This window comes from Capra hircus, chromosome 4 (assembly GCF_001704415.2).
Source record: "Capra hircus breed San Clemente chromosome 4, ASM170441v1, whole genome shotgun sequence".
Taxonomy (NCBI): Eukaryota; Metazoa; Chordata; class Mammalia; order Artiodactyla; family Bovidae; genus Capra; species Capra hircus.
In genome coordinates, this window is record NC_030811.1 from 28,228,791 (window position 1) to 28,245,262 (window position 16,472).

A 16,472-nucleotide genomic window follows, 5' to 3' on the forward strand; every position below is an offset into this window, starting at 1 on the left:
CTCCCCCGTTTTATTTCTCTGCCTCTGTCAAGACTTGTCACTTTCACCATTTCCCCAGAAAAGAGGTTTAAAGCAAAGAAACTGACCTGAAATATGACATGATTTTTCCAACCCATCCATTCTCCAAGAAAAGCTTCAGTGTTTCACTTCATGAGTTCCCCCTTCCACCATAAAACATGGTAACCTGCCTCTATTAAACAGCATTTCAATGAGACAGACCCCTAATATCTCAACAGCCTAAAAAGCTTTACTCAGAATCAGGTGCAAAGCCTGGTCTCAAACCGACGCTGCCTGTGCTTCATAGAAGCCAGGAGACACCCCACACCTTAGGCCATCCTCCCAGCGACTTATGGAATCATCTACCCTGAGTTTATTTTGTCCTCTCTGAACTATGCCAATCCAGTATTTCCCCCAGACCTGACCTTTCTTAACCAAATCCACTAAACATACGTTTTATCACTCAAATTGCGACACTTTGAGAGTGAAAATAGGGTGTTACTGACAGTCATGCCAAGACAACAGCCTTGAGCAAACTGGGATGTAAGTTGCCCTGTCCTTACAAAGGAGAGAGGCCAGGTAAGGCGCTATTCCCTACCAGTTTATGCTGATCCTACATACACGGTTCCTCTCTCCCAGTCTCCAAAAGAGGACCAGAAAATGCTTAGACAAATCTGGATTACCTAGTCCATGTTGGAGCAAAGAAGATGGAATGTTTTATATTATAGTGGCAAATTTTTTCTAAATATATCGTTTTGATCATTTAGAAGGGAGGGTGGGGTGGAGATGGAATGCAGCCCAGTTCTGAAGTACCAGAAGCTGAGGGGTCGCAGGGAGGAGAGGGCAGGAGCCAAAGGAGTTAAAAATTTTGCCAGATGCATTTCTGCCTGACTACCCTCACCTGTGCCACTGAACTCCACCTAGTATTCACACACACAACTGCACTTTTCCATGCACTACCTAAATCTGTTTAAGCTTTCCTAACAGTTAAATGAACAATGCCTCCAAAGCTCAGAAGGTTAGACATTTACCAGTGCACACCTTTCTGCTAAGCCAAAATTAGGGACTGATATGTTATCCATTTCTTATTTGTGCCAAGGACATGAAAGAAAGCAAATGCCATCATATTGTTTATAAAATAAAGGATATTTTAGTCAAAAAATAACAATAATAGAAAAAATATGATCTTAAAATTAAAGCCAGTCTTTCAAACTGGGGGTGGCTGAAGATGAGATGATTAGATAGCATTACCAACTCAATGGACATGAATTTGAGCAACACCAGGAGACAGTGAAGGACAGAGGAGCCTGGTGTGCTGCAGTCCTTGGGGTCACAGAGTGAACACGACTTAGCAACTACATAACAACATTACAAATCTTGCCCTCATGTTGCCTCAGTTGGTTCCATTCCCACTCCCGTCTGAGCTGGGAACAACTCCAGCCAATGGTCTGAATACTGCCTTCTTTTATCTTATCAGCAAGAATCCCAGGAGGCGAGCCACTGCTCATTTACAGGCAAAGCTGGAAGGTAAAGGGTCAGTGACTTGCCCAAGGTATTGTGGCCAGTAGTCCATGACACTAAATACGTGAGCGCAGCCACCCCAGAAAATCAGTTCAGTTCTGTCTCCTGAGACAATTTATGTGTCCGTTTTCCAAAGTGTGGGCTTGTTTAAAAACAAAACAAGAAAATCTGGTTTCTGTAGTATATGATCCCTGTGTGTACCAGCATTTAACATTCATATGTAAATAAGAGCTGTCTCTTGTCTTCTTTTCAATTCTCTTTCAATCCCTCCCATTAAATGCAGTTTCAGTTTAGAGGCAAGAAGCCTTCAGCACATCTCTACCACCTGTTACACATTTCCTTCAAAGTCTTCTGCAAAATGCTGTACCTAGTTAGAATTTAATAACACTCGCTATTTTGTTTTCATTGTGGGCTTTTTCTGAAGGTGCTTTCTAGTAAGCAGTAACTAGCAAGTTATACTGGTTTCCCACTTTCATTGGTGAAATCATCTCCTTTTAAAATAATATGACGATTTTTAAAGACAGCTGATTATCCCAAAGATTTTCAAACTAAAAAAAAATAGAGGCAGTGTTCAGATATGCTAAAAACACGAGGGGCAATGCACACCTGAAACCCAGGGAACTGGAGGTAAACGCTTTCCGGGGTTGAAATCAGCTGACCCCGGTTCAGCCTTGAACAACTCTAAAAAATGGCCGGGTTTCTCAGAGCAGGATGTGGTCAGATTCACCACCGCTATCACCCCCACCGTCTAATCCAAGTAGAAAAAAAGAAAGAAGAGGAAGAGCTGTGCATTAATACCAGTCTGCAGGGGGAAAAAAGTCAGGCCTCTCACAGGACCTTGCCTCTGACCTCCTAGCTAGGCGGGAGCTTTCTAGAACCCAGAGAGAGTAGACAAGGCTAGAGCCCTCAGAGCTGACTCTCCAGTAAGTTCAAGACCTTAAAACCCCTGGAGGGCCTTGAAGCAATTAAACAATGGTGATTTAATGATCCCCAGGAGCTGAACCCTGCCCTCCACTGGGGAAGACAGCGGTTTTCAAGAGTACTGACTAGGGAAGTAGACTACCAATTGTGAAACGATTAATTAGTGTAAGGAGATTGTTGGGCTTCCCTGGTGGCTCAGATGGTAAAGAATCTGCCGGCAACGCAGGAGACCTGGGTGAGATTCCTGGGAAGATCTCCTGGAGAAGGGAATGGCTACCCATTCCAGTATTCTTGCATTCTGCCCTCAATCAAATCTAAGATGATCCCTGTAGGATATAAAAAGGTAAAGTCTAAATAAAGACCCCCTGCAGCCACCAAAAACATGAAGTGTACTTCAGGGAATCTGTCTTAGGGAAATGCTAACACAAGAACACAAAGACGTATCAAAGAATGCTGACATATCAACAGAAAAAAATGGGTAAGCAGATACACCCAAACTACGGAACACTCCTCAAACGCTGAAGAATGAGACAGACGTATAATCATGACACTGAAAAGTAGTTTTGACAATTAATTTTAAAAAGGAAGTTACAGAACTCATTATAACCTCATTTCTGTTTCTTTAAAAAAAGAAATGGGGGGGTGTATAAATCTGCGTGAAAAAAACTGGGAAGTACATTTACTTACAGGGATGAGAATGAATGGCAGAAAATTCATAAGGAGAGTAGAGGGAGGAAGAATTTTGCATTTGACTTTACATAGTTCTGTACTGTGTGAAGTCTTAAGAGCAAGCATTAAGCCCAAATTTTAAACATCGACAACTGTGAAATGACTAACACTGGATGGCACTCACCTGAGCATTTGGAAGGATTTCTGGATGAACTAGAAAAGCTGGTCAAGAGAAGGAAAGGCCACCAAGGGACTGCATACGTGACCCTTCATCCTCAGGCCTTCAAAGGCTTGAGAAAGATAGGAAAATTCTATCTCCATATTTGGCAAGCTAGTGGAATAAAAACTAAAGACCAAGACCACCAAAGAGGTCATTTGGGGTTTTACTGGTGCTGTTCTTGTTAAGAACGGGGCTTATAAACAAGAAACAGGATGGATATAAATAGACACATCAGAAAGCCCACGTATGTGGTTCTGTAGGATTTAAAGGGCAGAAAGTGAGGAACAGAGAATCTTCATGCTTATGGATGACACAAAAGACTTCCACAGTAATAACGTGCCAAGGTATTGGTGCCAAATTATAGGACGATCTGGGGAATCTATGCAAATAGAAGGAAAAGTGGCAGATGAATGTTAAAATGAGCATATGGCCTAAATCAGGCACATAAAACAACTTCTCAGCTGTCAGTTCTGACCTAGGAATACGCTCTCAGAGTCACTGTAAATGGACTCCTGGGGACATCAGCCCAATATTGAGCTACAGATTAAAAGCAATGCAAAGTGTTCTGGGAGCCATCAAAATAAGTGCTAAAAAGAAAAAAAGAAGCTACTATCTCCCCTCATATACAATTCCGGTGCACTGGCCCCAAAAGCAAACATTCCTTTTACATTTATGTCCTGACCCTTCAACTACATATAGCACAGGAATTAAATAAGATCAATGGGTCTCAAATGCCAGCCCCTGGATCAATCCCAAAGGGTCCCTCTTCAGGAGAGAAAGCCACCTAGGAGTGGCTTTTTAAAAACATGGATCTTCAGGCCACATGTGCAGATTCTAATTCAGTGCCTCAGAATGACCTTCCAGGTGGTCCTGAGGCAAGGATGTGTTTAGAGAATCACTGGGCTCTTAGGAACTCACTCTCTCTCTCAAAATCTCCTCCTCCCAGAAAAGAATCTAAGAAAGCTTACAGTAAAAAATAAACTCAAAAGAAAAGAAACCCTGTGAGGAACTACCAAGAATAGATTTAGATGATTCCTATACTTGCATATTAAACAGAAGTTGGAAAGATCTGCAGGACAAGGAAGAGGCTTTGGCCTCAGAGCGTGAAAGCCAGAGCTCAGAACCCGACCAAGCCCCAAGCTCCTGCCAGACTCACTCAAAGGGCCAGGATAAACTCTCCCCGTGAGCTACACGCTCCCAGAGTGCCTTCACCATCCCCACCTTTCTCAGGTCTAGACCTGCTGCCCCAGGAGAATGGCAGGGTGTTCAGAAGCAGAGGTGAGACTGCGTAAATAAAACCCACTGGAACCATGTTCCTCTGGGTCCCAAGCAACCACTCCCACTAGTCTATCCTGACACCACTGCTGAAGCCAGGAACCTCCCTGGTCCAATTCTACCCACCCTCCAGCCACTCCAGTAACTGGTCATTTAGTCTAATTCAAATTCTAACTCTGGTCTTCCACACTAGAAAATCATATTTCGACTAAACTACCTTCTCAAAAAATAAAAATAAAACAAGCAATGGGAACAGAAAATGTCTCCTGCAAGGTAAGCATCAATTCAAAGTGAAGACTAGCAGAAGGTATGAGATTCCTCAGCTTTGATTCATGCCTAAACGACATGTAATATAGGGTTTCTGATACACCTGCAGCCTTTGGGGACTGCAAGGAGCTTCAGAGTCCAACCACTTCATTTAAGAGAAAAAGAAAGAGCCTGAAAGGTGTACTACCTTACCCCACAGTGCCCAGAGAAGACCAGCAGTAGCTGGCCTAGAACTGTGTCCCGAGTCCCAGGGTGATGACCTTTCTTCTCCACCAGGCTACTTACCAGGGACAATGTGAATACTGAGTTGGCCAAAAAATTTGTTCATGTTTTTCCATAAGATGCCATGGGAAACCCAAACGAACTTTTTGGCCAATCCAATATATGGGCTTTATTATCTTGAACCACAGATACCCAATCTCCTCAATTCCCCTTATTACGTATGAGGTTGGTGCTAAAAGACCATAGCAGAAAGTTCTCTTTCCCACAGAAAGAGAACTTGAAGCACCTCATAAAGAGGGGAAAGAGAGCCTTAAAGTCACCATAAGCACATAAATGGAGAACACTTGTGCCAGCCCAGTTTACATCAGAGACTGAACGTCTCAAAAACAACATCTGAAAAATGTCATCTAAATTGCCATTAGGTTATTTTTCCTGTAAGTCGCTTAACTTCCTAATTTTTAAAAAATGCCAACTGAAACCACTGTTCTTTTTATTCCCCTAAATATTAGAGCTAAGTGAGAAAAACATAACATTAATTTATCATATTGAGTCTCACTGAAAGTAAGTGAAACCCCACAACACTCCATCTGCATCAAATGTGCACAACCTGTGATTTCTGTATCAATTTCTGCCATAAGAACAAAGCATATGTCGGTCTCCCAGGAGAGAAACAGTAACAGAAACTGGGTGGGGAAAAAAACAAAAACGAAAAAACTAGGTGTTGGGACTTCCCTTGTGGTTCAGTAGCTAAGACTCCATGCTCCCAATGCAGGGGGCCAGGGGTTCCATCCTTGCTCGGGGAACTAGATCTCACATGCTGCAATTAAAGATTTCCCATGCTGCAACTAAGGGCTTCCCTGGTGGCTCAGAAGGTAAAGAATCTGCATGCAAAGCAGGAGGCCTGGGTTCAATCCCTGGGTTGGGAAGATCTCCCGGAGAAGGAATTCCAGTATTCTTGTCTGGAGAATTCCATGGACAGAGGAGGCTGGTGGGCTACAGTCCATGGGGTGGAAAAGAGTCAGACACGACTGAGCGACTAACACATGCTGCAATTAAAGATCCTGTGTGTGACTGTCCCTGATAGCTCAGTGGTAAAGAATCCACCTGCCAACGCAGAAGACACAGGTTCGATCCCTGCTCTGGGAAGATTCCACATGCCGAGGAGCAACTAAGCTTGTGCACCACAACTGTGCCTGTGCTCCAAAGCCTGGAAGCCACACTGCTGAGCCCACGTGCTGCAGGTACTGAAGCCCACACGCCCTAGAGCCAGTGTTCCGTAACAAGAGAAGCCACCGAAATCAGAAGCCTGCGCACCACAACTAGAGAGTAACCCCTACTCGCCACAACTAGAGAAAAGCCTGCGCAGCAACAAAGACCCAGCACCACCATAAACAAGTAAAAGTATTAAAAAAAAAAAAATCCTGTGTGTATGACTAAAACCTGGCACAGCCAAAAAGAAAACCACACAAACCTGGGTGGGTATCTATCTCCAAAGAAACAGGAGCAAAAGCTACATAAGCCCAGTAAGAGCTGAATCCCTTTACTTCATTCCTTGCCCCTGATAAGGCAAAGAATTTCCTAAAATCTTCAGCTATTCTTTTCCTTGAAGAAATGAAACAAAATCTAAACATCAGGTTCCAAAGGATATCTACTGCTGTAACCACTGCTAGAATCATACCTGTCAGCTGGCTTGACAGCCCATGCTGATAAGTGAGTTTCACAACAGGCCTTAGTTCCTCCTCAAATGCGTGCATGCTAAGTCACTTCAGTCATGTCTGACTCTGTGCGACCCTACGGACTGTAGCCCCCCAGGCTCCTCTGTCCATGGGATTCTCTAGACAAGAATACTGGAGTGGGTTGCCTTGCCCTCCCCCAGGGGATGTTCCTGACCCAGGGATCAAACCCGAGTCTCCTACATCTCCTGCACTGGCAGCCAGGTTCTTTACCACGAGTGCCACCTGGGAAGCCCAGAGACTCCTTAACTGCATTCAAAAACCTGGCAATTTTCTCTTTTAAACTTAACAAATGAAAACTAAAATATTCACGTATTTCCCCAATTTCATTCTCCAAGTAAACTGGGCATAGATGCACGAAATCATTTGCCTCCTTATTACTAGCACTGAGAACAATCCAGCCTCAGGAGTCCCCAACCCTGCATGAACCCTTCCTTCCTGACCATTACTTTGAGCTCTGAAGCATGCTACTCTGCTTTTCAACATCGCTATTACCTAAAGCTTGCTAGGTTAAAAGTGTTGCCAGAGGCCAGAGCTACTACATTCCAAGTAGTAATAAAATGATGTCAGAAGCTTACACTTCATCAGGTTCTAGATGCTATGCAACTCTTGTTGAGCCTGTTCTTAGCATTTATCTTCTCATCTAGGTCCTATCCACTGAAAGGTGGTGACCTCAGGAATACACATGATTGGCTGGTAGGAAGTCAAAGAACCCTGGTCTTGGCCCTGTAAGAGACATAACCAAGAGCAAGCATTTTGCTTTAAATCAGTCTCCTATTGATTATATTTATCCTGTAGACTTAATGTCTGCTACTGATCTGACCAGGGCTTCCCTGGCAGGCTACAGTCCATGTGGTCACAAGAGTCAGACACGACTGAGTGATGAAACAACTTATCCCACCAGGAGACCAGAACCACCACCACCTCTGCTGCCTTTCTGCCTTTTCTTACCCTAAAACACGTACATTAACAGCTCAGGTTAAACCCATACCATGTATGTGGAATACTGAACTTCAAGAAATTGAAAAGCTACTGTAAATATTCGGAAGATGATCACCAATGGATACATACGATCTTTGCACATGCTATTCCCTCTGCCGGGAACTCTTCCTCTGTGTCTGGTTCTTTCATGTTCATCAGACCTCAGCTGAAGGAAGCCTTCCAATCTAAACAAGCCACCCCTCCCCTTACTCCTGACTACTCAGTCCCATTCCCCTACTGGAAATTGCTCTCATATGCTTATTTCTTATGTACTTGTCTGTCTCCTCCATAAACTGGAAGGGCAGGGATATGATTTACTTTTTCACCACTGTTTCTCCAATACACAGGCAGCGCTTGACACAGACGATCAATAAAACTCGTTGGAGAAAGGAAATATGATTGCTCATCATCTCTATCATTAGTTAGTACATGGCAGTGGCCACTGTTAGCATGACTAGAGCCAAATGTATGCTTCTTTTTCAAACTGGAAAAATGACAGGAAGTCTTTAAGGCAGAACAAAAACTTAGTGCTCCATTACTTACTTACAATTTTGATTGAAAGCTACCATGCTAACCTGCAGGCTTCCCTTGTGGCTCAGCTGGTAAAGAATCTACCTGCAATGCGGCAGACCTGGGTTGGATCCTTGGGTTGGGAAGATCCCCTGGAGAAGGGAAAGGCTACCCACTCCAGTATTCTGGCCTGGAGAATTCCAAGGACTGTACAGTCCATGGTGTCGCAAAGAGTCAGACACGATTGAGCAACTTTCACTCACTCACTCATGCTCACCTGCCGGGAAGAAACACTTTTAAGACTAGAGGGAAAGTCTTCCGTCCTATTCCACCTACTGCTTTGCAAATGCATGCTTAGTCACTAAGTTGTGTCCAACTCTTTGTGATACCACAGACTGTAGCTCACCAGGCTCCTCTGTCCATGGGATTTCCCAGGCAAGAATACTGGAGTGGGTGGCCATTTCCTTCTCCAGGGGATCGTCCCCACCCAGCAATCAAACCTGTGTCTCCTGCATTGGCAGGCGGATTCTTTACCACTAAGCCACCTGGGAATCTTTGCTAATGGCCCTAGTAAAATACTGTTACTCACCTACCTTGTCCCTTTGAGTGGTAGAATAAGGGTATTTTAAGTAGCTTAGGAAAGGTGTTTTTCTTTCACAGTCTGCATGAGCTAAGTGCACATAGGAAGGAACAGATCAGCAGACTAATACTCTGTCCTCACTACGCTCTGAAGATACATATGTCTTGGCTCAGAAATCTAGAAACACTTAGCTGTAATGATCTAAATTACAGCGAGCAATTCCTACAAGCTGTACACTGGATATATTCCCACTAACCTCCTCACGAGAAAGCCTACAGCCCGCTTCCCAACAGCCTGGCAGCACAATTCCGTCAGGGGAGGAAGTTACGGCCATCTCCTTCTTTAGGTACTGCAGGACTTAAGTCATCTAGTGAAGATCATGGTTCTAACCATAAAGCCAAAGATTAGCAGAGGGATTCCTTCCCCTTTCAAATGGGATGGGGTGAAACGGGAATTGGGATTTGGCCTTCCACACCATAAGGAGGATGAGACAGGCTGCTGCCATGGCTGCTTCTGATGAGCACCGAAGATTCAAGAACTGCAGCAGATTCACTCTGCTGTGTGCTCCTTCTTGAAAAGACATGCAGACATAAGATAGGAGTGTTAAAGACTTCAAAAAGGGCTCTGTCCCCCAAGACAGAAATAAATGGGGTCAGCAAAACCAGAGAAAATTGCCATCTCTAAGTAGCTGCTAAGTGGGGTGACTGAATTTCACATTCACTACCCCAGAGACTTCTCCCAACCTCTATTTAACATGGGCTGACAATATTCTGAGACAGCTAAAGAAAGTCTAGCAAATTACCCAAGAAACCCAGGGATAGAATCCTCCAGGGTTTCGAGAAAAGATCTCATGTGACACAGACATTTACTTTCCCAGGTTCTATTTCACCTGCCCACACACTTGCCAGTCTTATCCCAATTCAAAAAATATATAAATCCACCTTCAGCTTTTCCATCATCCTCACTGCCTTCTCAGTAACAGAAGAGCCCCACAATGATTGTGTCAACTCACTGCCCACTTCCTCCTTCAACATATTCCAGAACCAACTCTGACCCTTGGCTCCTATTGTGAACAGCAGACACAGCCCCTACCATCATTTTAAAAAACTGGTCAAATGCAAACATGAGTCCCAAGTTCTTTCTGCTTCAACCTTAGAAAAAGGAACATAGGACTTACTAAGATGGCAAGGCAGAGGTCAGAAGAAACACGCACGTTCCATCGCCTTATAACCCATTCTTTACCCAGAAGAGGAATAATGAGTATTCCTCTTCGTTGCAGCAAACTTCAACCCAAGACTGCTTTGGACCTTCAGCTTGGCCTGAGTCCAGACAAAACCCAGAGGGCCAAGCCTGAAAGGCCCAAGTCTGGTTGGTCAGTTTCTGCCCCTCAACCCAAAGGCAGAAAAGCAGTCACTGATAATTACTCTTTTCCTATTCATCAAACTATTTCCTCCTCACCTCCCTCTGTCATAGAGCTCCATCTTCCCTCACAGAGTTCTTACGAAGCAGTTCCTGGTACCACTGGAAAGAATTACTCTCCAGGAAAATACAACTTTGCTAAGCAGAAGAGCTTCACACACAGCAATTTGCCAGGGGTCAATTTTTCATTCCAGGCAGGCTTCGAAGCCTGGCACAAATCTGCCAGTGGCTCCGCAGTTTACCCGGCTTCCCTCCCCTAATCTCTGCCTGGAACTCACCCACCCACCCCTTTGCAGCTTGAAAACAGAAAAACAGCAGTACAGGCAACTCTTAACACCTTCTTCAAAGCCTGCTCCCTGCCTAATGTGTCTTCCACACCACATTCCTTTGCTTATGGTAAGGACCATAAGCACCAAATAAAGTCACTTACTGCAGCAGCAGCTTCCGGACAAGACAGGAGTAACATTTAATCTCTCCAAGGCTCAATTACAGTCAGCTTCACTTTCCTGCAATTTTGTGGCCATGCATCACTGGCCCTGCCCTCTGTTAAAATCATTGCCTGGAGTCAGAGTCATCAAACCACGAATGTTTTGAAAAGCCTGTGCTTTGGCCAGTAAGGTCTGGGTTCAAGTCCCAGCTCTGCCTCTCATTACCAATTAAAAAGTACCTGTCCTGGGGTAAACTATTCTTTCAAAACTTCAGATTACATATCTGTAAAAATGTAGCCAATGATCCTATCCACTTGTTCAGTACTATAAACGAGATAACACAAACAGAAAACTCAGCACAAGACATGAGCCTTAATAAACAAGTTACTGTTGATATTCAGTATCCATGGGGGTAATCTGTGGACAGGTATGGTCACCCCATTAGAATCCAGATGCCCCGGAAACCTCCAGCATCTGTAGAAGTAAAAATACAGTCAGCCCATTTCCACTCCCACTCTACAAGTAAGAGGGACCTTTAAGAAAAATTCAAGCCTCAGCAAAGGAAAAAAACTCAGACAAGATTCACTCGGTGCTGGCAATCCCACTACCAGACCACCGAGCACTGCTCTGTCCCTACGGTGAAGGGAAAGCTAAGGGCCAACGAGAAAGCTAATTTAAGAGAAGACACTTCAAGATAACCCTTTCATAGGTCAGGTCAATATTTCAGAGAGGTGAAACTATGTGGACCATGGAAATTCCCTCCTCACTCAGTTTCTGATAAATTCTGACTCTCCCTTTATGTATAAATAAGTGGGAAACGCACTACTGAAAAGCCTAAGAATCTCAATCGGAGGCAGAATACTGCCTAAGAAGTGACTATGTGAATATCCGGGAAAAAAAAAATCTTGAAATCTAATTCATACATAAGCTGAGAAACATTATAATCCTGTGAAAGACAATGAGCCAAGAAAACAGAATGTTTTTCAAACTTTCTACATCTATAAAAGGCTGCAGAGCTTTGGGACAAAGTGTCATAAGGAATATTACCAGATGGAAAAGTCAGAATTGCGGCCTGAAATGAAAGCCTGTGGCCATCACAACCAGAAATTCTGGTAACAATGAAGAAATGTCAATTTCCAATCCTACGGAATGTTGAGGGGAGGCCAACAGAGGGGACAATTGATAAAGAGAATTTATATTACAAAATTATGACGGGGTTAATTTTTAATGAAACTTGCAAGGTTTTAAATGCACCACTCAAGGATGTAGAGAGTGAGGGGATATATAATCAGGCAGAATTTACAGTAACAGCAGGGGGCTGGGAATCAGAACATTTAGGCTCCGGTCCTGGCTCCAACCCAAACCACCATGTGACCTTAGGCAAGTCACTTGTCCTCTTCAAAGTTGTCTCATCCGTAGTGAGGGAACAACAAGGATCGCTAAGATTCCTACCGGCCTAAGGCTCTGAGAGCCAAAGAGATGGGGAGCACAGATATGAAGAGCTCTCAGGACTACTGACTTGACGCAAGAGGTGGAGGGAAAAATACGGGAAATGAGGGCCAGGGAGCGAGAAAACTTGGCGTAACTGAGCGTCGGTGGAAACATAATAGCTTCAAGAAGGCCAAGCACTCCAAGAGTTCCACGGAAGAGCGGACGTTAGGATCTATGAAAAACTGCAAACTACTCAGCATATGCCAAAATGGACAGAAGGACGGTGAATCGGAGGACTGATACCAACACATCCCCGTTAACTAATCAGTAATCGATCTGTCCCGGTAAAAAGCCAGGAGACTTGAGTCCCACCATCACGGAAATCACTGTGACCCCCTAATGCCAGGGTGTCCCGGAGGCAAAGTACCGAAGGGGAGTCCGTGTCGACTTGCGTCTAGGGAGGGGATTCCGAGATCGGGTCAAAGTGAGGAAGGGGCAGAGGAAAGAGGATCTGGGAGACACTGCAAGCTGGCGGTAGGGGAAGGAGCCAGCGCCAGACTCCCGCACGGTGGCGGCCAGTGAGATCGGTGTCCCGGGCCCCGCTCTCACCATCTTGACGATGCCCCGTTGCACGGTGGGGACCGCGGGTCCCCCGGAGGAGCCGCCGCTCTGCGCGGAGGAGGCCATGTGTAGCGATGGAAAACCAGCGATTAAGGCGGTGGCCCGCTAGGACGTGTCAATGTGGGTGTCGGTGTTGGTGAGAGGCCGCCTCGGAGAGGAGCGGGCGGGCGACCAGCTGTGGGCGATGGACGGGACGGACGCGCTGGGCGCTCGCTCACTGGAGCAGCAGCAGGACTGGGAGCGAAAGAGACGCGATCTCCACCACCGCCACACGTTCTACTCCCCGCGCAAGCGTGCCAGAGCGCCACCGCCCTCCGGCCAATTAGAGCCCAGAGCCCGCCGGACCCCAAGCCAATAGGCACTCTGCTTGCGGAGCCCCGCCCCTTAGTCTCAAAACCGGTCAGGCGCTTCAGGAAGCGCTGAAAAAGCTGATTTGCAGTGATGGGCTAAGTATGAGGCGGGACTTCCGGGGCAGTGGTAGTAGGTAGTGTCGGGAGGTGTAGTGGAAAGGAAAGGACACGTCAGCATCTGGCCGCGGGGCGCAGTGGGCCCTGGGAGCCCCAGGGGCGGGGTCAGCTTCGCCCTCCGGCCTGGCCCCGCCCATTACGCCCCGCCCTGCGGGCGGCTGGGGAGCCCACGTGGACGTTAGCTTTTCCGGAGGGCGCACCCAGGGTCGCTAGCGCGAGCTGGGAACGCCAGACAGCAAGGCCGAATTCTGGAGGGATCTCAGTTCTGGTGCACAGCGACTTCCGACATTTTACCTCAGCTAAAAGTGTGGGGAGAACTTGGAAAAGTCTAAACGGTGTACCTACCTGTGTTGGCGTTGACACCGAGTGTGACCGAACGCCCTTCCGGTAGTCGGAAATATATCTTTCTCGTGTTTGTGTCGCCGGTGTCCCACACATGTTAGGCGCTCGATTAATGTTATGTGGTGAAAGGAATAAATCTTCTTTGTGCGCCAGTGAAGTTACGGAAAACCTTGCTAACACGCTCTCAGTTGACCGAGTGAAGGAGGAGCCACGCTGCCTCCAACCACCGGAACCCACCCCTTTACCTAGACCTAATCTTTTGCAGAGAGGTTGGGGAGAGGAAGGTGCAGAGCAAAGGCATATAAATGTTTACCTGAATGTTGAGAGACGGCTAATATTCGTCGAGTGCCAACTATGAGGGGACAAGAACCTTACTTTCAAGCCAGTTAATCTTGAAACTTGTTCCTACATTGAGGACAGTTCTCCCCTATACTCTTGAGAAGAGGTGATTCTCCCACACTTCACTTATCCCAGAGTCCAGTTTTGGGGTCAGCATCTTCCTAGATCCCTAGTGCTCCTTCCATGCCGTTAATTTGCCATCGTCTTCAAAAAAAAAAAAAAAAACTCTGGCAGCTCATTCCACCTAATTATAGTACTCTCCATCTCACTAGGCTTCCTGTCCTCTTTGCCCCAGTGTCGCCTTGTCATTCATTGAAACTGACACCTGGTGCACGCTCTTCTCTGCCCAATGATCCTGAATGACTTCCACATTTATGCATCTGATTTATCCAGTACCCTGGCCTCGAAACTCCTTGACCTTATCTTCACTGAGTTGGATCTCTGCATCTATTTAGCTACATAGCTGAAACTGTAACCTCAAACACTCCCATCTCTGATGGTAATTGCTGTCCTTTTTCCCTTCTCACTCAGTTACTTCTTATACTCTGTATTAATTTTATCTCCTAGCTCTTGTCAGGAATCTCAGCAGGGTTTAGCTGGGTGCCTTTGCCACAAGTTCCCTCAAGGGACTGCAATCATGGTGTCAACACAAGCTGTGGTCTTATCTGAAGGTCCCTTGTCTGACTAAGGGAGGATCTGACTTTAAGATCACTAAGACAGTTGTTGGCAGGATTCACGCCCTCATTTCCTTGCTATGTGGGTCTCTGCATAGGGCACAGACCATGGTAACTGGTTTGCATCAGAGCCAATGAGTGAGACAGCATAGAGGACAGGAAGAGTCTTTTTGAAACTAATCTCAGAAGTAACATCCCATCACCTTCTTCTGTTTGTTAGATGAGTCACTAGGTCCAGCTCACTCTCAAAAGGAGAAGACTGCTCCAGGCCATAAATACCATGAGGTAGGATCACTGGGGTTCATCTTAGAGGCTACCTATCACACACTTCTTTAAGGAGAATTCAAAGACCGTAAATGTCTCTTTTTTTTTTACCTCACCTCACAGCTTGTGGGGTCTTAGTTCCCCAGGCTCTGGCAGTGAAAGCACAGAGTCCTAACCACTAGACTGCCAAGGAATTCCCCTCTGTCCTCCTATATCAGCTCTTTTCTGCTCTCTTCTGGTCCCTTGGGTGGTCTCCATTGTTTTCGCCCCTCTCCTACCAGTATCCTCATCTCTAATCCCCATTGTCTTCTATTGTACTCAGCTATCAAAACTCCAATTCCAGATCTCTCTGTCTTCTCCAAACCTACCACTTAACTAGAACAAACATGCAGGTTATTACCATAGTGAATTCATAGGTCCTCGTGCATTGCTGGGAGTTTTTTCTGTTTCCTCAGTCATGTTGATCTCCACCTCCATGAGGCTGATTTGTTGTGGTTGCTGTTGAATTAAGACTTAATTTTTTAGAGGACTTTTATGTTCACAGCACTATTGAGAGGAAAGTACAGAGATTTGTCATGTATCCCCTGCCCCCTACATGTGCTCCCAGTACATTTGTTACAGTTGATGAACCTCCACTGACACATCATAATCACTCCAAGTCGATAGTTTACATTATTAGGGTTCACTCTTGATATTGTACATTCTGTGAGTTTGGACAGATGTATAATGGACATCCATCCATCCCTCCATTGGTATAGTATCATACACAGTATTTTCCATGCCCTAAAAATCCCTGGGTCTGTTTTAAACCTTCTCTGTTTTCCTCTTAACTTCGACTCCACTGTCTCCCACACTCTGTAACAGTGATAAGGCCTCCTACTTCGAAGAGATAATAAAAACCATCAAGAACTCCCTCTGTTTCCCACCACAAACTCTAATTTTGCTTCTCATTCTTCTCTGTATCTCTCTTGTTACAAAGAAAAAAACTTTCTACTGCTTAGGCTAAACTCTCCATCTATGTCCTGCATCCACCCCCTCCACTTTCTCAAGGGTTCTCAGATAATTCCCTTTGTGATTTCACAGCCTCTCAGGTTCTCCTGGATTCTTCTCATTAATATTTAAATATTCTCAAATGTCTAGCCTAATAAAAATTAATTTTTTTCCTTTAAGCCTTCTCCCTTTCCAGATAGCTCTCTTCCCTTCATAGGCAAATCTTCTTGGTGAAATTCTACCCCCTCCTTTTTTTGACCATGATATTCAGCATGTGGGATCTCAGTTCCAATGCCCCCTGCGATGAAAACAGAGAGTCTTAACACTGAGCCACCAGGGAAGTCCCTGAAATTCTTCGTGTTTGTGGCCTCCACCCTGCATTCGCTCCTCCGGCGCCTGCACTCTGACTACTGTTCTTATCAGTTTACCGAAACTGTTCTCTCCAAGGTCATTACCGAATTCCTTGTGACTGTATTCAATGGACACTTTTCACATTTGGCGGTCACTTTGCTGAGCTCTCCATACCATTTGACACTGTACTGCTCAAAATGTCTCTCTCCTTCCCATGTTCCCTATATTCCTCCCATCTCTTTACTGTTTA

General features: G+C 45.4%; 1 protein-coding gene across 1 annotated transcript in view; it reads right to left on the reverse strand.

Annotated features, from left to right (window-relative positions):
- Positions 1-13,249, reverse strand: part of SND1 (staphylococcal nuclease and tudor domain containing 1) — a 420,683-nt gene extending 407,434 nt beyond the window's left edge. Inside the window, exon 1 of the mRNA XM_005679432.3 lies at positions 12,784-13,249. Within this exon, the coding sequence (XP_005679489.3) occupies positions 12,784-12,861 (78 nt within the window). The 5' untranslated portion in view covers positions 12,862-13,249. The remainder of the gene's footprint in view (positions 1-12,783) is intronic.